Below are 23,518 nucleotides of genomic sequence, written 5' to 3'. Positions count from 1 at the left end.
CCTTCCTTCCTTCCTTCCTTCCTTCCTTCCTTCCTTCCTTCCTTCCTTCTTTCTATGCTTCAACAAACCCTCTCCTATACTTTCCTCTGTAAATAATATATAGAGCATATTCTTGGGTTTGTTGTGAAAGAGCATCCTGGAATCTTCATTCCTAAATAGAGTTACTTTGTCACGTCAAAAACTCACTGACATTTCTAGAGAGCTGTAGGACCTAAAGTAAATGCTACTGGTTGGAATAAAAAGAACTCCTTCACACATTACTTCCTCATAGATTGTTGCTGAGAATAAGCACCTAAAATTACCTAAGGAAAGGGTCATGAATCTAATTAAGTCTGCCATGTTCCCAGAAATGACAGTTGACTATTAGCCACTGTTACCGTACTTTGTGGTAAAAATGCAAACCCAGTATTGCTCGTATTTCCTATATAGGATACGCTGTCTTAATAGCTGCCTACATTGTTACCAGGTTAAATTTCAATTCTGTATTTGAAGATGTACTACCTGGATGTTAACTATTGATTCCATGTTTTTCATGTGAATTTTTAAGCCAAACTCAAAACATTGGTAGTCCAGTGATATTTCTGCAAACAAGATGATGATCGTACATGTTCTCGGGTGTGCCTGAATTCCCAGGGTGCCTCTACAAGGCACAATTTCGCCGTCCACATCACCTGTTGTAGTTTGATGTGCTTGATGCCCCACTCCCTCTCTTCCAAGTCCCTTTTTGAGTTCACCTGCTGCTTTGGTAGGTAATTTAGGCATGCTGGCCGCTTTTTTTCTCAACCCTCTAGGTCTCACTGCCTCTTTCCTGCAGGCTTCCCTCTTGTGAGAAAGGTTTGAGGGTGTTCTGCAGGATTTTTCAAGGTTCCTAGCAAGAAGGAGTTCCAGCTCCTTAATGTCCCTATATGGCTTTTTTTCCCTTTCCTGCCTCATCTTCCCAACTCCTTCACTCTGAAGGTAGTTACTGGGATCACCTCCCAAATATATTACTTGTACCCCAGTCTTTGTCTTATGGTCTGCTTTGAAGCAAATCCAAACTATGATACTTCAAGGTCCAGAAAGATTGCCTAAATAAGCTTCCTGGTTACTTCTTGTTTCTTCGAGTAACTTGAGTTTGGAAGATAGAATTAAATTAGGTCTATTAATATGTCACTGCATTTTGATTATACCACTGGACACTGTGTAGAGAAAAATGACAATAACCAGCCCAATCACTGGCTAAGGTTGTGAGCTGTGGCTGGTGTGAAATCATTCTGGTAATAAACTAAAAGGTTGTTGTCACAGTTTCTCAACTGCAAAACTCTTGAAATCATTTGGCATTCCCATTATATTCCATGCATTGAAGAAAATAATAGAAAAATGTGAAATGAGCCAGGGAAGAAAAATACTTTATATCTCTGATTCTGAACATTAAAAGATACTAGTAAAGCAACATTTTTACTCTTGTCTATACATTGATTGCAATTATGCCTCCAGCCCAATTTTAATTTCATCTATAACGCACCCTCCCCGTTCTCTGGTAATGAACTGAAGATTAACCAGAAGATGATTTGTGAAATCTTAGCATGTAACCTCACATGATGCTACACACCAATGGACCAACTAGCAGACAACCAGGAAAGATGGAGTCTCTACCCTCATATATATCATGAAATGGCAGGGTGAAAGAATCTGGGACTGATGGAAAGCTAGGAGGATTCCTTAGGGGATAACATCACTGATCACTTGGTGTAATAACAGTAATAAGATCATGACATCTAAAACTTTGTTTCTACTCAAAATAATCCACTTGTGATGGCAAAAATCAGGCACAATTTTGCTTATTCCCTTATCCAAAGCAGATCCAGCTTTCTTCTTCATTCTGATGAAAGCATTTATGTAATCTGCGGTGTCAATACAAATTTAGGTGATCTTTAAGATCTCTGTTTCAAAATAATTCATGAACTCCAACTACAAAAAAAAAATTTGAGAAATAGCACTCTTAAACTGGTTTGAGAGCTTTCTTTCTTAAAAATATATTCTAGGGTTACATAATCCCTACTTTTAGTTACAGACCCCAAATATTACTTTCTTTCTATATATAACAAAATAACATTAAAAATTAACTGAGTTGATTATATACCTCACCGTCACTCCTCAAACATCTGATATATAGAAAGACTCATATTTATATATCTGCAGGACAAAAGGGAATAGTGAAGGGCTTAAGGTGTGAAAATAATCTAGTTGGTTCCAGTCAAGATGTTTTAAAGAAAGGCTATTATGTTCCTATGTGAAATGTACTATAATGGCCCTCTATGACCTGACCTTTTAGAATAATACTTTGTACTTTTCAGTCCTAACAGGGAATGTTCATATATATTTTTTCCCTGACATCATCTCATTTTTTTTCTTATACTACCACTAATTTTTAATATAATTTCCTTTGTTCTATTATTCACTGCTAGTATAGTGTGTCCCATTTTTCTTTCAAGAAATTCTAAAACAAAGGATATTAGGAAGTTTGGTCAGGAAATCTTGTGTTACAGATGTCCTAAAAAAAACTTGAAGGGTGTCAAGCACCCTTCAATTTTCAAATAGAAGTGTCCACTTTCAGGGAGATTGCTAAACACATGGGCAAGTTATTTGTGCGGACTCACCTGTCCTCTTTGAAATTTTACTGGCATGTTAGATTTGTCCAGCAGTCTAAGACCAGAGTCTCCCCTCTCTCCACAGAGACACAGGGAAACTTCAGACTCTGTTTCTGCTCGCTTCAGTTGCCCAGTATGGACATCAACATGGTACCTCACTACTGGCAAAGCAAAGGGGAGAGAAAAAAAAGGAAATACATTATCTGGGAATTAGTACAAACAGGAACCAGATCCATGGGTTAAGCTACAGTAAAAAGCAGTTTATGAGAATTCCTCTAATCTGGACTTTCTGTAACTATTGAGAGACTTTTAACTTTTTTTTCAATTTTTAACTTTAATTATGAATGGGCATTTTTATACCATGAATTCGTGCCTAGAAGATTTGTAGCTTTTTCAAAAAGAGAACTAAAAGATTTTTTTTAAAAGGCTATATTGCAGCTCCTGGGTGGCTTAATTAGTTAAGTGTCTGACTTGATTTCAGCTCGGAATGTGATCTCGGGTTGTGAGATGGAGCCCCACATCAGGCTCCACACTCAGTACGGAGTCTGCTTAAGACTCTCTCTCTCTGCACCACTCCACTGCTCTTTCTCTCTCTCTGTCCCTCAAATAAATAAATAAATCTTAAAAAAAAAAAAGCCTGTTCTATGTATGACCTAGGAGGATATTTCGTGCTTAGTATTTTAGTGGCAAGGGTGGCAATGTTATTTTACATGACGCTTAAAGTTTAAACTGATGTAAGTATCAGTGAGGAAATACATCAAAAATTAGGTGATGGCATGAGGTGGCCAACTAGCCCGAGGCAGAGCCAGATGAGGCCCAGACCTGACATTATGTCTTTCTCATAGCCTCAGCCCCCGTGACTGTAGTCGAACCATACTGAACGATACAAACCTCTTTGAGATTACATTTAATCCCAGCTCCACCAGGGACCCATGCTGTGAAACAGAAAAACTCACTTCTCAATGGGTAAACAACCTTCTTAGAAGTAGAAAAAATAGGGGTGTCTGGGTGGCTCAGTCAGTTAAGCGTCTGCCTTCGGCTCAGGTCATGATCCCGGGGTCCTGCGATGAGAGATAGAGCGCCGAATCCTGCTCTGCTCAGTGGGGAATCTCCTTCTCACTCTTCCCCCCACCTCTTGTGCATGCATGCTCTCCCTTTCTCTCTCTCTAATAAATAAAATCTTTAAAATGAATAAATAATAAAAAAGTAGAAAAAATATTCTGTAACTAAATAGTTCAGAAGCAAATTTAATTAAGCAACTATAAAACAATTTGTGTACACAACATATGGTACTAAAAATTAATAACACACATGGAAAAATGGATTGTCCTTCTTGTACTATAGGAAGCTCACAGACAACATCCCCCTCAGCTTGCATTTGAGAGAACCATGCATTTGCTGTAAAATCTAGGGTCTTCTTGCTCTTCCTGTGTTGCATGGTCACCTGGATTTAGAAGAAACAATGACCAAATTGTGTGATTTCCAATTCTCACAGAGCTTCAAAATACACCTCAGGGATTGCTAAAGTGTACTTTTTACTCTGACATTTGTTTTTCTTGGTAGTAGTAGTAGTAGTAGTAGTAGTAGTAATAGTAGTTGTAACGGCTGTTGCTTATTATTTGCCAGTTATTATGCTAGGTGTTTGCTTTAATTATCTCTTTTAACTATCACCAATTAGATTGGAAAAATTCTTATAATTTTATAGATAAGAAAATGGACTCTGAGAAACAAACTGAGGGCTTCAGAGGGGTGGGGGTGGGGGAATGGGACAGACTGGTGATGGGTAGTAAGGAGGGCACGTATTGCATGGTGCACTGGGTGTTATACGCAACTAATGAATCATCGAACTTTACATCAGAAACCAGGGATGTACTGTATGGTGACTAACATAATATAATAAAAAAAAAATTTTTTTAAAGAAAATGGAGGTTTGGAGATTTGAAATGGACTCCGTCTGATTCAAAGCCCTCAATTTCACCATAGCAGTTGCTAAAGAAGTAATCAATAGGAGGAAATCCAAAAGAGAGTTTGTGTTCATTTTAGTCACCAAGGCAGGCACACCCCAGAATTTTGAAAATTGCTAATGTCTTTTAAATGCATGTCAATAGTCTAGGCCATGAGTAGCCCTCAGCTGCCGAAGCCAAAGTGCCTCACTTCCCAGCAGGCAGCGGCGAGTTGCCTCTGCCTCCCAACCTGGTGAACTCTCAACAGACTCCTCACTGGCTCTTGCTCTTTGGTGACCATTTCACAAGAAGGCTCTCTTCACTTTATCTTCCCCCTAACATCTCAGCAAAGGACTTCCAGAAGGAATGTCACAATTGCCTGCCTTTCCTCCAATCACAGTAGATGAAGTGCCCCCTTCCTTTGAAGATGCTAGCTCATCTTATAAATAAGTCTCTGACCTCCTGAATTTCCTCTGTATCCTAGCCTTGGGAGCAGGACCCACCATTTCCCAGGTGGCTTATCCTCACATAACCTGATGGCTGCCATTTTGGCTACCTTCAAACCCTGCTTTTCAGCTGTTTCAACAGAAAGTATTCTAAAATAGAGATCTGATCATTGTGTCTACTGCTCACAACTTTTTCAATAGTCCTACCTATAGCATAAAATCCAAAATCCTCAGCATGATGAGCAGTTCATAATCGGGCCCTGCTGAACTTGATGGAGAGTTCTCCCTCACATCCCAAATCCAGTCATACTAATCTGTTATGATTCCGCAACTGGCCACATTCCTTCTCACCCCAGAGTTTCTGTGCACAGTTGTGTCTCTGCATAGAAGAGCTTTCATTTGATTTATTACCTGCTGAATCTGCCCATCCTGCATTACATGGCTCAGATAGAGCCTCTTCTGAGAAGCCTTCTGTGAGTCCCTGGTCCGGGTTAGACGATCCTACTTTGTGATGCATGGCAACCTACCCATTCATGACTATGACTTAACACCTAATATTTGATTGACTTGACGGAAGGGACCATGTCCTATTTGTCTTAGTTCTTCCACAAGCTTTCACAACTCATTCAAAAAACGAGTGATTAAATAAACAACTAAGTGAAATGGGTATTTGTCAACATAAGTAATAAGACTAAATCAGTACATCTGTCACTAATGCCTGATTGTGTCTTTACTCTCCAGGCAAGAGACCATGAAAAGAACACTGGATTTGGAGACAGAAAAACTGGGACCAAAATCTAGATCTACCATTTTACAACTCATTTACCATTTCTCATTTGACCATGTGAAATTTACATAACCACTTTAAGTATCAGTTTTTTCATCCATAAAATAGCTCACAGGTTGTTGTGAAGATTAGATGAGATTATATGTAAGAAATCTGCAAAACTTTTTATAACCTGAACAAATAATTCATGTTTACATTAGCCATATTTATATATGAATATATCAATAAATATAAAAGCGATTAATATAACATATTCCACTAAATTTGGAAATGTCCCTCTCTCTGAACTATATCATGCTTTACATTTATAACAATAAGATGGAAAATTCAGGAATACTAAGAGATAGAGACCAGTCATGAAGATTCATATGCTTTTTAACCCAAAGCAGATACAATGCTCAAATAAAATTATTTTTGCCATTGGTCTGAAGTTTTAAAACTTCAGTTGCCCCAGTGGTCCTGAAATTCTGAGGCTGGGTTGTTTACTTGGCAATTGAACAGACAGGAGTGGTGGATGAATAAAAGAAGGGTAGCCCACATCCCCCAGATGGGGATCCGTATTTTGAGCCATCTTGTTGCTAAAGTCCTAGCAAGTGAGAAATGATGTTTAATGTTTTTATTTCCCTTCCTAAATCCCATTATGATATTTTTTCTTCATTCTGGACAAAAAGATGTTACTTCCTGAACTATATAAAGGAACATGCTCCTCAAAAGAGCAAGCAAACAGAACTACAAAAAGAGCTAACCAACGGTGCAAGGGAGTTTCAGCTCCCCCACGTGTTTGCATGCAGATGACCCCAAGAAGTGGCACACAGACCCTTGGCCTCCTCACAGTGACATTTCTTACAGTGATAATCACAGCACTGCACTGGCTATGGGTGGGAGTTTAACAAAAAACCCTCTACCATCAAGGAGAGTATATAGATTATATGTGAAGTATGAACCAAAATATTTAAATAACAAAAGACTACATTAAAGCAGCATTATCGACAAATACTTTTTTTTCAATAAACACTTATTAAAAAGAAACTAGGTTCTGTGGGGATTAAAGATAATGTGAAGATTGGGATGCAATAAGAACAATTTCAGATGGGAACTAGTGGATGCTTCAGATAAACAAGGGCCATAAGCAGGTGAATGGGAGTCTTCTGGATTCTGTATTTGAAACCTTCCCCAAGAAGCATAAGGTTTTTACAAAATCATACTACCTCAAACTCCAACAAGCTCTTCCTCTACACTAAACTCTCTGTGGAACTGGCAAGAAGCCTCTGGTTTCTGAGGCGCCACGACCATCCCTCATCCTTAGAAGTACCCACTGTTGAGAGAGTCTTAATCATATTACTTAATTGAGCGCAATCCCACTAACTCCACTGAAAAGCCTTTGCAGGTAAGGGCTCTGAATGAGTTTCATTTACCTTCAAAGTAATGATGCCACAACATAAAAAACAACAAATCTACATTAATTTGTTTTGTTTTGTTAAGCAATATAGAGTTACAGCAGTGGTTCTTGACTGGGTGTGATTTTGCTCTCCCAGGCACATGTGGCAGCATCTGGAGACATTTTTGGTTGTCACAATTGGGGGTTGGGGAAGGAGTTACTGGTATCTAGTGTAAAGAGGCCACGGATGTTGTTAAACATTCTACAATGCATAGGACAGACCCCACAACAAATAATCCTCCAGCCCCAAATGTCAAAGTGCTAAGGTCAAAAAATCCCGGGATAGAAGGATAATAGATAATAGATATTTCAATAATTCTGATAATAGATAATTCAATAATTAAACAGAATGAGTTAGGTAAATAAGGAGAGATACATACGTCCGTAGATCTTATTTCCAGTTGTGTTTGTTTCTGTTTTTATTGTCACCATTTTTTCTATTATTAAAGTAATAAAATAATTTTTAAATTATTAAAGTATTAATATGAGTAATAAAGTTTAATTATGAAAATATAATGGTCAAAATTCCTGGATGATCACAACACATAAGCTCAATCATGTAGTAGGTAACAGCAGAACATGGTGAAAGACATATGTCAAGTGGGACAAACCTGAGCTTGGATCACAAGACCTCCATTTATGTCCTGGCCCTGTTACTTCTTAAGTTTATGACCATGGGTAGAAGTTCTACATGACCTGGTGTCTTCAGGTTCTCATTTGCAAAACTGGCATACTTCTGTCTTGCCAGGTTGAAGAATGAATGTTTTAGAGCCAGAGTGCTTTATGTAATAAAGTGAGATAAAATTACCTCGTAGAAAAGAGAAATAGAAAGTTATTTTCCAAAGCAGAGCTTTCTCAAGTGTGGGTTACTATATCTAGGAATATTGAAAGACATATTCATTTGGAACATCTGATTTGCCCAGTTGGCAGTAAGAGAGTGGTACATGTGCCTAAGAGTCAGACCACTTCTTTCCAAATCCATGTGCTAGCTCCATGATATAGGAAATTGCTTATTGTCAATTCAAAAAGCTCAACATCCTCAACTGGGATCATAATATCATCTACCTTGTTATGTATGAACATTAAAAGTGATGATCTGTACCCTGAGTACTCAATAAATGTTTAGTGGTGCAGGTAGTGCTAGGACAAGGAGGATCACAATTAATCACAGATCTTAGAGATTGGAGTTCTTAACTGTTATCTGGGGTTATTTGTGGTTCCTCCTCTCTAACATCCTCCTAAGACTGCATAAGGAAAACTTCAGCCAAATGCTCGTTATTATCAGAAAGAGATTTCTATTCTAAATCCCTGACTCCTGTTCTACTTGGATGAGCTGACCAGGATTATTTGGGAAGACAGATAAAGGCCTCCTTTACCTCTCCTCTCCTAAGCCAATCTAAAGTAGCTTCTCCTGCTTCCTCTCTTCAGGGCCCTACCTTGAATTTTCTAGCTCATCAGTCAAGAGGTCCATACACAAAAATCACAATCCCTAACTTGGAGAGAATTCCAAAGCTATCCTCTCACCCCCTCTTTCACTCATCCTTCCTTCCAATAAAGCTCCCCAGTACTTCTAGTCTCCTGGATAAGTAGAAACTTATATAATCCTTGCATGCTTTCTCTGAGGTGGTTCCCAATCTGGTCCTCTGTAACACCAGGCAGGAGCACAGAAGAAAAAAGACACCCATTTCCCTAAAACAACCAGGACTGCCCTAACCTCTCCACAGGTTTACCTCTTCCACTAAAGTCATATTTATTCAGCCCTTCAGAGATGGCCCAGTAGCCTTTTCCCTACCTGTCCTCCATACCTATCTTTAATGCCAACCAGGACACCCAGTGGAGTAAGAGTCAGGTCCAGGTGGGGTGGGGGTAGGGCCAACCACTGTGGCTGGGACACACTGGATCATGAGGGCAGACAGATAAGCTACTCCCTTCCCAAGCACCATATCGTTCTTTCTGGCCTGTCAGGATTGAAATTAAATGTAAGTCATAACCAACAAAAATTACCACCATCTATATTTACATTTTACTTTGTTTTATGAAATACTCTTCACATATATTATGTAACCCTAAATTTAATCTTATCTTTTCTTGGAGGAGAAATGACATACAACCAGTGTCAACCCTTTCTGAGAACTAAACTTGTGGGTAGTTGTCTGCTGGCCCCTGGAAACAAAATAAAGATGTATTAGGATGAGAGAAGTTAAGAAAAATGCTTCTAGAAATCATACTCTGAAGTGTCATAAACCTTCGTTCTATAAAACAAACAATGTGTAATACTTCTACTCTTACTACATATTCAATTTAGACAATGCTTCTTCAAAAAAAAAAAAAGCAAATAGTCACTAACATACTTTTTGGGTGCTTGAAGTGTTTATGGTATTATATTAGATCTGGTCCTGGGGGCAGGGGAGCAAGTACTGATGTCAGTCACTAGTATTTCCCTTTTGGAGTTGGAAATATGAAAATAGACTCAGGTTTAAATGTGTTCTCAAAGAAGAACTTTAAGTGTTCTTGCAAATCAGACACAAAGTGAAGCTTAACTCTAAGCCTCCTTATTTCTGGTACTGTTCCTTGTGATAACACCCTATTTGTTACAAGGACTGTACAAGAAGGATCAACTATGGTATTTACAACTGACTGAGGGACCATCAAATACATGAATTATCTTTGGTTCAAATAAGCTGGTACAACTTTTAGGATGTTTCTATAAACTGCCAGAGTCTTTTGAGATTAAACATTTGACTGGAGATTTTGTGAGAAGAGAAAGCTGGTGCTTCCTGCTGTTCACTGAACTAGAAAATCCTCAAAAAAAAAAAAACATTTTTCTTACTGCATTTTAGAACTTGCTCTTTCTCTTCTGTGGCTCTTTCTAGAACCCTGAAGTGAAGAACTAACTAAAAATGGAAAAGAACTGGAAATATTTACAAGATGCTTTAAACATTAAAAAATAAAGAAAGTAATTTCTTATTGAGTTTAGCTCACCTCAGGACTGCCTGGAGCTCATATCAATTTATCATATCTTATCCAGAAGTAGTATAAAAATAACAACAAATATGCCTAAACCTATTACCCACTTCAATTCAAAGGCACAGAAGAATCAAGAAGTGTCAAGAGAGCTCCTATTTTATTTGAGTCAATTTACCCAAGTCACAGATGTAGCACATGCTGCAGAGGTAGCCTAACACTTAGAGAGAGAGCAGCGGCCAAGAGTCAGGAGAAGCGCCTTTGGCCTTGACTGGGCTACTACTAACTCTGTGAGAATTGGCCAAGCCTCTGACACTCTCCAGGCTTTGTTTCTTCATCTGCCCCTTACACATGCCAATGCACAGCAATACAAGATTATTTCCCATTCCTTAAAAACCAAGCAAGATTATATGACTTCCCTTCATTTCGCACTTAAAATCTACAAAGGATTTCACATGCATTATAAATATTTGTTGCATAAACCCAAAATGTGTTTTATTAATTCATTCATTCCACAAATATTTATCCAACATCTACTACGCTGTAGGTACTATTCAAGTAGTTAGGGTTGTAACATTGAATAACACGAAGTTCTGTTCTTATGTTGCTCAGTTTCTCGTGGACAGGTAGTAAACAAATAAATTTTAAAAAATCAGATAAGTGATGTGTCATAGAGAAAATAAATCAGGCTCATATGACTGAGGACAACTGGGGCTTACCCTGGACTGTGGCAAAGGCCACTCTGAGGCAGAACAATATGGCTTGATCATAATGAGCAAGACAGAGTGGTCTGAAAAGGGGTCATAGAGGGAGGCAATAGCCAGATTAAACAGGGGGATCAGAGGATTTGATTGATGTTTCTAAAAGCTCATTTTGCATGGTGCACTGGGTGTTATACGCAAGTAATGAATCATGGAACTTTACATCAAAAACTAGGGATGTACTGTATGGTGACTAACATAACATAATAAAAAATATTATTATTAAAAAAATAAAGCTCATTTTGGCTGCTCTTTGGAAAATGGGTATCAGGGGGAAAAGAGAAGAAGTTGGAAGGCTATTTTAGAAGATTTCTGCAGTGAAGAGGAGAGAAAATATGGCAGCATGGACTAAAGTGATAATAATAAGATGTAGAAAAATAGACAAGCTCAAGATACATTTTAGCAACAGAAGCAATAGGGGATTTTTCAGGGATTGGATTCTGGAAGCTAAAGAAATAAAACAATCCAGCAAGATGTATAGAGTTCTGGTTTGAACAACCAGGTGGATGGTGACACCATCTACTCAGATGAGTAAGACTGAGGGAGAAGCAAGCTGGGTGTGGAATGAAAAGCTCTGATTAAGCTTTGCCTCATTTTTTCACTTGATATTCATAGCTCATGAGATAGTCAGGGTAAGTATTTCTGAGCCCTATATTACAACAGGCAAAACTCAGTGAAAGAGCAAACAAAAGACTTTTTAGAAATTAAACATCTTTCAAGTCTTTGGACTCCACATCTAAGATTTCTTACTTCAATTTTAAATAGTCAAAGTCAATTCCAGAGAATAAAAAATAGAAAACCCAAGATTCAAAAATAATTATTAGTTTTACATGATAGTATTTCCTAAAATAAATTATTTTTATTTTTTCAATTTTCAAAGTTAATTAGTATATGATTATGTTTAGTTATAGCCATCCTATTTGGAGGTTAAGCTATCTGTTACCTGGAATCAATCTAGTGACTTGGCTTAATATTTTACACCAGCATTTTGGAAGGTAAATAGCACAGCTGGTTAATGTGCATTAATTATTAATGGCTGAGATAGCAAGTCAGACCTCCAAAAAGGTACCTAAAGTATGATCAAGGGGAAAAAAATACTTCCATACTCGGAATGATATAAAAATCTACCACAAAACTAACAGCCCCAAACTGCTAGAGCATCATGAAGTGGGGCAGGCAATCCCTGCTAAAAATCTAAATGTTGAGCAAAAAATCATGTTTTCACCCATTTTAACTTGGGACAACAGGAATAATTTCAACAAACACTTGCTAAAAGCACTGGCTTCCCCAAACAATAGTATCCTATAAGTGCTCTCATTGTTCATCACCAGAAACTACTGGCTATAAACAGTGCATCCTTATCAAGGGGGAAAACCTTCATGGCATACACCCAATAATGGCGGACTTTCAGATTCTCAGTCCACAGAAGATACCCTTTGATTATGATGGGATTTTTTTTTTTAAACAGTATTTCTCTTTGACTTTCAGATTGAGGCATCATCTACTTTACTTCTACTTATACTAAAAAGACCCAAAGCCCCAACTTTTGCTTTAGCTCTGATACAGAGCTGCCAAATGTGAGTACTATAAAAATGTCAGTATAGCTGAGAAAAAAAATGCACTAATATTAAGCTTCAAAACCAAACCTTATTTTAGGATAAATGTGGGAAAAGAAAAAGGGTGAGTTTCCAAAATTATTTTTTCAATGGAACATATTCTCATTTCCTTTTAAAACAAACTGCTTAAGGAATGACAGTATCTTTATCATATAAAATCTTCAGCATTTGTCTTAATTTTCTAAATGAATAAAAACAATTTTAGGAATGGCCTCAATAGAAACTAAAGTTCATTTGCTGAGCTCCCCCTGCTGATTTACAGCAGCAAATATTAGTTATTTCACAAGAAAACATTAACATAAAAACTTACTCTTGGTTTCTTAGAAACCTAAAATTCCTGGATTACTTTAAGATATTTCAACTAAGTAGTTAAATACATGTGCTAAAAATAGCTGACTAAAACAGACATACAGTGGTATTTACAATGTCTGAATCAACATATCAGAGTTCAACACTGAGGTTATAACACCTCAGTCAGGTTACCCAACCTTTCTGTTCAGAACCTGAGAGGTGGGAGAAATCAATTTAGCTCCTTCAATAAATCTTTTGGAAGACAAATGCAGTGAGAGAAGCATTTTCACTCAGATAGATGTGACAATTAAAATTAAAACTCTAAGAAGAAGAAAACCACAATCTCGTTACAGTTGGGTTAATTATGGAATAAACTTTTTAAAGAACAGTACTACATCTTAGTCAGGTGGACTTGCTCAAACTTCTGGCAGAGCCCCTTGCATGTAGTGGGTGCTCTAACAGTATTTCATGAAGTCCTTAAATATAAGTACAATTGTATATGCCTTTAGGCATCTCTGTTATTATTTATTTTAGCACCAAAGTCCAGAAAAGACAGACCTGTCACTCCTTTCCTCCCGCTCAGACACATTGAAATATAAAAGGAAAATTGCCTTGGTCCTGATCTGTCCTAAAATATAGAGTTAATTTAACTAGGACTATACTAGTACTGGTAAGAAAAAGGGAAAAGTCCTTTAAGGAGAGGGAAATATTGATTAAGAGGAATATACAGAAGATACAAAGATTTCTGAATTATTTCACTGGGCAATGCATGCCGTTGAATAAAACTTTATGTTGCATAGGGATAAACTTCCATTGCAATTGTGAAATACTGATAAAACAGATAATGGCTAGAGTTTAATTATCAGACAGAAGATGGTAGTCATGCACACAGAATTCTTTGCACATGCATGAGTAGGAACACAAGACATGATGATGAAAGATCTGTAGGTCAATGCATTCATCGACTGACTACCTAAACTAGGTCAAGCAACTTGTGTCTGACAAAATCCAAGCTATTTAAAGACCATACAAACACAAAATACTTCAGCTTTGCAAATAGATACTTTCCCTCTCATTGGGGAAAAGTCTTTAACATATACATGTAGTTATGCAATATTTCATGATCATCCATGTGCAGCACTGATACCTGAAATAAGCAATCTCCAAATACCTTTCCACTAACCATCTCTCCCTGCTCTGCCCTTACTCAACCATCTCCACTCTTCAGGGGCCTCTTGTTCACAAAACCTCCCATGTCCTCTAGGGCACATATTTTTCTTACTGGAAATCCATGGCTTTTAGGGCCTCTGTACAGTTGGACATTTAACTGCCCTCTAATTATTTTATGATTGCTACTTGATCTTGCTTCTCCACCAGACTGAAAGCAGAACCTATCGTTTATTCTAGTTTGTATCATGGCAACAGCTAAGGCCAGACCTATAGTGAGTTCACCATTTCCTCTTAAATGTGCCATCATAATCCAATAATTTACCTAGCTGCTTTTAGGTTAAAATCAGTTCCTTAGGATTTCACATTGATCACCTCTTCCAGAATTCTCTGTAGCTTGGAGATTTCAAAAGAGTGGATTAGCACATTGGCTAGTCATTTTCTAAATCATACAAATTATAGACCCCTATTTATTATTAACTATGATTGGATTCATCCAAACATAAGTCATACAACTCAGTGTGCAATTGTTATATCACTCAGTCAAAGATGGTCTCTGTATATTGATCCCTAGATTGTTCATTTCTTCACTGCAGGCTAAGACTCATTAGCTCAAAAACCTGCTGGTGGCAAACTCAAATTTTCTAAGTTTAAAAATAGCCACATGATTACCACACACACACACACACACACACACACACACACACAAACACAAAAGATAGCCCAAACAAGCAAGTCTTTAGCCATTTAGATCCTGCCTGCTTTGCATAACCCATAAAACCCTCGCCCAAAAGCTGTTACCTATTGATAATATAGGGCCTTGTGGTGATGAGGCCCCAAGCTGCTGTGGCCACCCTTTGGAGCTCTGTGATAGAGACTCCCCACTGTGCTGCTAGACGCATAAACCTAGACACATAAGCCCTCTCTCCTCAGATCTTGCTCTCCTCTGGGAGTTCTTTTACCCTCCTTCCCCACTGAGTAGCAACCCACACCCTAGGCTCTGCACAGACTCCTGCTGTGAGGGGCTTTCCCGCCATGCAAACCTATCAAGGGCTCACACAATAAAATTTGTGTGCCATACTGCTGCTGCCTCCTGGTCATACCTTTTTCCTCCATTGTCCCCAAAATGCCTCAAATCTCTATAGTACTGCACAATCTGCATTTCAAGGAATGTTAATAGATTTTACCTGAAAATATGGGTCCCATGGTGATTTTAGTTTGGAAATGCTGTTAAACAGTTTTCTTTACCACAGGGCATTTCAGAGCCTTCACTACAGTTACATGCGACGCAAATTTCCAAGAGAAGAATGAAAAAGTCAGTGTCTCACGAACTCATTTCACCACAGGAGTATTTCCTGGGAGCATCTTGTGAAAGCAGAAGCATGGTCAGGCTCTCACACCAGAAGGGGCCCCTGGGCTGAGGTGGGCATTAGAGGGGAAAGTAACTTCTCTGTGTGTCTCACACAAACACTAGTTCTGAAATGTCATCATCCACTAAAAGAAACCAGGGCTAGAGAGGAGAAAGTATTAGATGAGCCTGAAATATCTTTTTGTGCCAGAAAAGTAAAGAAGTACTCAGAGTATGGATGGTGACAGGAAAGGAAGTAGAAAATAGGAGCTTGAATGGTCTCCCACTAGACAAATGTAGGATGATTTTAGCATCAAAATAAAGGATGATAAAAACAGATTAAACCTATCAAACAAAACAAGAATCCATTAAGTTCATGCTTGTACAAATTAAATAAAATTTTTAGGTGGGGGAGAAAAGAAAGTTCTACCTTGTAGTAGAATGACAGATAATAAATGGAGAAATAATGACATAATCAGAAAATCCCCCATTTGACAGGTGTTCTAGCAATAATTGATTCTGGCAAGGATCATCAATAGATGCTAAAATTAGCAGGTGAAAATTTTATGAGAACAAAGTGTCTCCCCCAAGAATACTATTGATTAATCATTAATTAATAAGTACAAAATACATAGGATTTTATATTGAAGGATTGTGCTAGACACCACGCTAGTCAACTGCTCCAAGGGAACATCACCAGGCAGGGAAAGAAATGATACTATGTTCCTCTAAATATGAGGCTGAATGGAACACACCATCCCTTCTGCGGAATTTCTGCCAAAAATGAATAATTTGAATCTAATCATGACAAACACAAACTGAAAACATTTTACAAAGTAATGGGCCTGTACTCTTCAAATATATCAAGGTTATGACAGACAAGGAAAGGCAGAAGAATCTTTCCACATTGAAGGAGATTAAGGAAACATGACAACTAAACATAATTCACCATTGGATTGAATCCTTGTTTTGGGGAGATAAACATTGAAAAAATTAATGGGCAACGGGCAGCATATCTGTAACTATCTCTCAAATGATTGAGAAATATGCACAGGTATACGCACGCGCACACACACACACACACACACAGATATTTTAACAGGGAATGATGAAACAAATGGGGTACAATGTTAACTGGGTTCTGGGTAAACTTTGGTTTTTATTCCATTCTGATAATATTTTTATAAATTTGAAATTAATTTAAAATGAAAAAAAATTTAAAATTAAGCCATAGAAAAAGTCCCTTATTCCCCAACACTTTGGTAATTTAATCATAGTTCTAGTTGCTCAATTCATTTGCTGATTTGACTAATATATTCATAGAAACCTATGCCTCCACCCCAAAGACGGACGATGCCTCCTTTGGTTCTGAGGACCGAGCACTCCCTCCTCAGAGAGCCCATCTCGGGGCTGTTTTCCATACTTGTTGGAGGATCATCACATAGTGATATTGCTACCCCTCTGAATACTCTTCTCACTTAAAGGCCCCAGAGAAAGCAAAGCTGTGCTAGTGACTATAGCCCGATAAGGGAAGTCTTATCGGGGAGCTCCTTCCAAAAACGTCTGACTCGTCTTTCCCAGTAACTCACAAGTACAGAATTTATATTTTTGCTAAACTTTGCAAGTTCCATGGGTGTTGCATCTTCCTAAAGGGTCACTTTCTGTCTCTCCTTTGAAACCTCTGAATGCTTCTGAATAGAGAAACTTTAAAGCCAACATATAGTTTCTTCCCATTCTCTACAGCATTTACTTAACAGAGGGCATTTATTAGGTGCTCAGAAAGTACCTCTTGTCTAACTGACTGGAACATACTTATCTGTTCTTGTACTAGAATACTAGTTTTCATTGTATTAGTTAAGTGGTAAGAAATGCTGCAATATGCATTTCAGCAAATTTAACATTTTTTCATTTACTTTCATTATACAATCAAGGATACAATAACAAAAATCACAGATAAGAATTAAGAAACATTTTAAATGGAAAAATGATAAATTTGCTAGATTCTATCAAACTTATTAAAATTTTTTAAACCTCAAACATATTAAGGTAACATACCATGTACTATAAAGGAATCAGTGACAGACATGGTATTTAAAGCTAGAAAGCAGAGATGTTCTAGAAATCAAACCACAGCGTCTGACTCCACAATAATTATGCTTCCATACAGAAATCTCATGGCTTTTAGAAAATTTTAATTGCCATTTATTTTTTAAAAGAAACTTAAGGCCCAATGATAGTGCTTAAGATCTCAGTAACTTTATATATATCAACTATACTCAAATAGAATTTTAATTTTAAAAAGTTCTCCATCCTTGGAGTCTAACACACAATAAGACCTTTACTAAGTTATCTTAGCCAAATCATTCAAGTTTATTGAGCCTCTGTTTTCTCATCTATACAAATGGATACTCATGGTACCTAAATCAAAGAGTTGTTTAGGTAACAAAAATATGGTTGTATTCATAAGGCATATAGCATATGGTAAGAACTTAGCAAACACATTATTATTGCTATTGTTATTGCCATGATTAAATAAAAAATAAAAAATAAAGAAAAGGCAGGATCCCAAAATACATACATAGTATGATTCAATTTCATTAAAGGGAGAACTATATATAAATGTGTGTATATATGTGTATGTGTAAATGTGCATATAATATATTCGTATCTTTATATGTATTTATATGTATAAATATATAGCATATATTTATATATAAACATGTGTGTGTGTATGTAGGTGTATGTACAGAGAAAGAAAGTGAGTTCAAGAAAATGATTCATACAAAAGACTGGAAGAAAGTGAACAACCCCAGTGGTCATCAAATGATCAATAAATAACAACTCATTTTTTTCTTATACCTGACTATATTCTTCAGATCTTCTTCCATGAACACAGATTACCTTTTTAAATATAACTATAAAAATGCTATTTTTAAGAACTTCACAAAGATGAACCCTATTTGTTTAGAATGTTATAACCACAAAAATTGTGTTCACATTATTTACAATAATTAGGAAAATATGTTATCTTTCTCATTGCTTCAAAAAACCTGTTTCCTTCTTTTCATAATAGAGTAATATTAAACACAAAATAAAAACCATTACCCTCTGTAAGCTCCACTCAGGCTGCTCGCTAGTGCCAGCATGCCCTAGCCTGATCTTACATATTTTTCCGATGCTTCTTATTTCAACCTGAATGACATGCAATGAAGAAACAATTAGCAGAGTGTTTAAAATTAAGCACATTAAAAAATTCATTTTCTTCTTCTTACTAAGTGCATTTTTTTGTTGTTGCTAATAACTGGAAAGCTCTCAGGGAACCTCTGAGAGTCTAGCAATGAAGCCACTAGTGGACTCCACAGACAGAATATGAAATAGAAAAATCACGAGACTTGACTAAAAATATGCAGAAGGAGTCAGATGAAAGAATAAGATAAAGAACATACATATGCTCAGCTCTCTGATTACCACACATTTCTCACTGGAAGCCAACATCTTCTGAGCTGCGCCCAAAGATGGGCTCTTATTTTAAAAAGAAAAAAAAAGCAATTTTCATCAAAGCTAAATATAGCTATTTCTACAAGCTTAGGGAAAAGTATCGTGAATCTAGAACTTGCTTTTACTCTGAAAATCCGCTCGTTTGATTATAAACTACAACATAGATGTTCAAAGTTCAAGGACAAGAAACAAACCTGCCCACAGAGTATGTATACTTGGTTAGTTTTTGAAATGTCCCAAGAGTATTTGTTAATCCAGGTAGCATTATAAAGAACTGGCTTGGGAATCATTTTGAGCTCAATTGGTATCCTGGCTATTGCAACCTGAATAAAATATGGTATTGTACAACTCTGAATCTCAATTTCTTTATCTGTTGGATGGACATAATGTCTATTGCATACAATTTTCAGTTTAACTAAAGAAATATTTATTTAGCACAGTAATGTAAGCATTATGCAAGGCTACAAGTTATACAAATATAAACATGATGGCATAGTTCCTATCATAGAAAAATTTACAGTCTGGTAAGGGAGATAGATTTATAAGCAGACATTTTCAGTGTAATAAGATATGTCCAGGACATTGAACTGTGAGGATTAAAAAAAGGCAATATACCATTTTGCTATTTAATAGCTTAAATAATATCCATAATCATTATTTCTACTATAGGTACTCCTCTATCTCCACAGACTACAGATATGAATATATAAAAGAACTTGGATATTATAGTTGACTTATATCATTGTCTACCTATAAACTACCCCTAAAGAGCTGGGATAGTCAAGTGACCCAGAAGCCATCAGAATTCCTCTTGCATACCCATTTCCCACACTTAGAAATTCTCCTTTTTAAAAGATTTTATTTATTTATTTTAGAGTGAGAGAGAGAGAGAGGGGGAGCAGGGTGAGGAGCTGTGGAAGAGGGACAAGCAGCCTCTGTACTAAGCGCAGAGCCCGACACAGAGCTCAGTCCCATGACCCTGACATCATGACCTGAGCCGAAATCAAAAGTCAGTCACTTCAACCAACTGAGACACCCAGATGCCCCCAGAAATTCTTTTTTTAAGGGTCCACCACCACAACTACTTTCCCCCGTAAACTGTAGCATCTAGACCAACTAGCTGATGGAGCTATTATATCACCAGGTCAAGAAGGACTATGCTGGCATTGACTGGGAGAGAGGAAAAGAGGCTGTTAATCCCCCACAACACTTCTCCTCACTTTCTATTCCCAGAGCTGATCTTGGTGGCAGAACACAGAAGCTAGCTCTTCCCACTAGAGGAAGTAAGAAGTTATCCTGCACTGCGGGCCTAGTTTCTCTCCAAAAGTTAAGCCAGCCATTAGATATCTCTTTGGAAGTGTAAACTTTCTCTCTCCACACATTCTAAGTGAAAAAGTAAAGGGCTAACTGAACAGTCAGGTTATAGCATACATGACTTCATGACTGTCTTCCTGTTATTTCTGGAGAATATAACTACCATGCAATGAGCTCAGCTATGTGCCAGCCAGGGAGCAAGTGCTTGGCATATATGGTCTCTTCCAATCTGTACATAGCTCTGTGAAGAGTAAAGCTCTTTAAAGACTCAAAGAGACTAAGTAATTTATCTAAGGATACATAGCAGGATACACAGGTCAAAGGTAAAATTCTGACCGAAGCCTGTTTGATCAAAAATGCCACACCGTCCTCAAAAAAAAAATTAAGTGTTCACTTTGGGATTGGAAAGCAGGAAAAGAGAATAAAAGACTAATACAGAAGTTGCAGGTGATGCCAGTGAAGAACAAGGGAGTCAATGCCCACAAAAGTGAGAGAGTATAGGTATGAGCTGCCTCATCCTGATTTAAGGTTTTCAGACTACCAAGAGGCCCATTATTCCTTAAAACCCTAGACCGGTACTTCTCAAACATTATCTGTGTATACACAGATTACCTGGGAATCATGTTAAAATACAGATTCTGACTCAGCAGATCTGAGGTGGGGCCTAAGATTCCTCATGTCTAACCAGCTTCCAGCTGATGCCCATGTTGCTGGTCATGTTTACAAGGCCTTAGACTCCTAGGGGGTGTTCATAGCCATCCCTGAGTCTCTTGACACTGAGGTAGTAGTTTGGATCTGGGTAAGTCCCTGCTCTCACTTCACAGTAAATAGAAGCTAGAAGCTAGAAGAAAACATGCTGTTGCTATTGACCAGGAGAGAGAGAGTCCTTGGTAACTGCAACATCTGTAGTTAGTAGAGCACTTCCCATCTACCAGGGGCAGTGTGTGAGGCACACATTCCCAAACATTTTTTTACAAATAGCCTTTTAAGTTAGTATTATTACCTGCCTCTCACTCCTTACTAAGAAGGAAATTAAAGATTAATGAGGATAAGCAATCTGTTCACGGTCACAGAACTAATGAGTGGTCAATCTGACTTTCAACCTGGTCTCCATAATTCCAAGGCCTCTGTTCTTCACCAATTTACTGCATTTCTTATATGTCAATAGAATTTTTAAAATGTATATATATTTTCTCTCTCTTATAAATTTCAGACTACCCTGAAATTTAGGGGAAAAAAAACCATATCATTGCTTCCATTCTATATGTAAAAATAATGCTGGCCTGGAGAAAATAACTGACATAGCCAAGGTCACATGGTGAATATATGGTAAGCTAGGTCTCTAATCCAGCTCACCAGAGTTACAGTCTAATACTATAACTGGGATTCTCAGACTTGGTTGCACTTTGGAATCACTTAGGGAGCTTCTAAAACCCTCAATGTCCAGGCTGCTCCCTAAACAAAATAAACCAGAATCTCTGGAGGTGGAACCAGGCATCAGTAGTTTTTACAGCTCCCAGGTGACTGAATGTGCAATCAAGACTGAGAATCTATACCATTCATTCTAAGACTGAATTCTGAGTAAATGTTTCCAGAAAAACATTGACACGATTTGCCAGCACATACATACACACGCCACAGGTACATTATGGGTAATAATAGACTTTTGTGGAGTAGCCTAGGGATGGAACCATACAAGCCTCTGAGTTCTAAACAATTGTCTTCAAATAATCTTTTGAAATGCATATGTTGTATGAGGTATGACTGCCTGTGCATTGAGCCAATGTGCTCCTTCATGACTGCATGACTGCTTTTCTTCACTACAAGATTAATGATTGTAAAAGTGGAATGGCAGACTCAGGTCTGAAGATGTGGAAACCACTTTGGGATTATTGTTTGCTAAGCACTGCAGCCTCAAACGGCCTTGGCTTCCTGGTGACTCGAGTTGGCCTCAATCATTTGCTATTCTCTATGCAGTGTTAGGATACAAAAGGGATATTCTCCAAGGAGAACAACTGCTGTTTAACAGTGCAATCTGTGGGGCTGGGGTGAGTTAGTGAAGTGGAATGTAATTGTCCTAATTGAAATTTGTCCAAAGCCCTGAGGAACTAGGAGAGGCAACCAGTGATACTCAAAATAATTCAGCCCCATGTTCTCTGATGCTAAGAAGAGAGATATTCAAATGGGCATGGGCAGAGCTTCAAAGTATGGCATCTGAAGATGCCAAGAAAATGATCTCACACACATACTGCTTAGCTGAGCAACATCTCATATACTTGTATATGCAGTATACAAAATAAGGTTTTCATTACCAGAAGAATTTTTAAATGGCTTATAATCTGGTTATAATTTGAGTTGAGGTCGATGGTTTATGGGGCCAGTTTCAAACCAATGGCCTAAAACTAATTGCCTTTAAAGAAAGCAATTTTCTTCTATAGCTTTCTTTGCTTGTATAAGATATGTGAAGAAAAAAATGTTTCCTCAGATGATTACAATAGGCATTAGGATAACTTGTGGGGATTTTAGGAGACCAGAGATTTATTTTACATAGGACACACCCATTCCTACACAAACACACATACACACACACACACACACAACCACACCCCTCTGTATTACAGAAATAAATTTGGGATGTTCAAAAACAGTATTACTGCCAATATTGTTTACCCGAAACTCATCCTCCTGTCTTGGAAGGAAAAGCTGCTCTGGGCTGTCCTTGCTAAGACTTATCGGTCCACGGACTCCTTCATCTCCATACACCCGGAGTGTGACATTGGCTTGAGTCCCTGTATTTCCCGTCAGCACTAACACCTTCCATTCATCTTCCAAGAGAAGAGTCTTACTTCCTTGGAAAGGTCTGATTTCTTCGATGGGGGGGAAAAAGGCATTAGTGGCAGATCAGATGCAACATTAGGCTGACAGAATCCTTTGTCACATGGAGCCCAAGGACATCAAAACAGAGGAGGGGAGGGGCAGGGCAGGGAAGCATTGAACCACTGAACGGCTCAACTCCAGGGAGTTGATTTGTGCTTGTCTCCTCACAGCAAGGTTCTGGTCAACTGAAACTGAACTACTGAAGTAAATTAAATTAGCACAATAAACATCTGAAATACCTGGCAATCTTTCACTTGTCCTCAACACTACAACATGGATGTGTGCTAGAATTTGCAGTTCTGTCTCCACAGATTCTTCATAAAGTTGCCTGCCTGGCTTACGGAATTTTTAGGCAGAACTGCTACAGTGTAAAATAACAACAACAACAACAAAAGTAGAATTAAAACCTTTTCAAATGAAATGTAAAAATGGCAATGA

At 37.7% G+C, this 23,518-nt stretch overlaps 1 protein-coding gene across 1 annotated transcript in view; it reads right to left on the bottom strand.

Annotated features, from left to right (window-relative positions):
• The window catches only part of RP1 (RP1 axonemal microtubule associated), a 297,701-nt gene that overhangs the window by 108,050 nt on the left and 166,133 nt on the right, over positions 1 to 23,518 (bottom strand). Inside the window, exons 17-20 of the mRNA XM_040626106.1 lie at positions 22,874 to 23,070; positions 18,497 to 18,583; positions 3,942 to 4,074; positions 2,640 to 2,791 (exon numbers count right to left, since the gene is read on the bottom strand). Coding sequence (XP_040482040.1) covers positions 2,640 to 2,791; positions 3,942 to 4,074; positions 18,497 to 18,583; positions 22,874 to 23,070 — 569 coding nt within the window. The remainder of the gene's footprint in view (positions 1 to 2,639; positions 2,792 to 3,941; positions 4,075 to 18,496; positions 18,584 to 22,873; positions 23,071 to 23,518) is intronic.

The sequence above is a fragment of the Ursus maritimus genome, unplaced genomic scaffold (genome assembly GCF_017311325.1).
Source record: "Ursus maritimus isolate PB19 unplaced genomic scaffold, ASM1731132v1 scaffold_9, whole genome shotgun sequence".
Lineage (NCBI taxonomy): Eukaryota > Metazoa > Chordata > Mammalia > Carnivora > Ursidae > Ursus > Ursus maritimus.
This window is presented reverse-complemented; position numbering and strand designations above follow the sequence as displayed.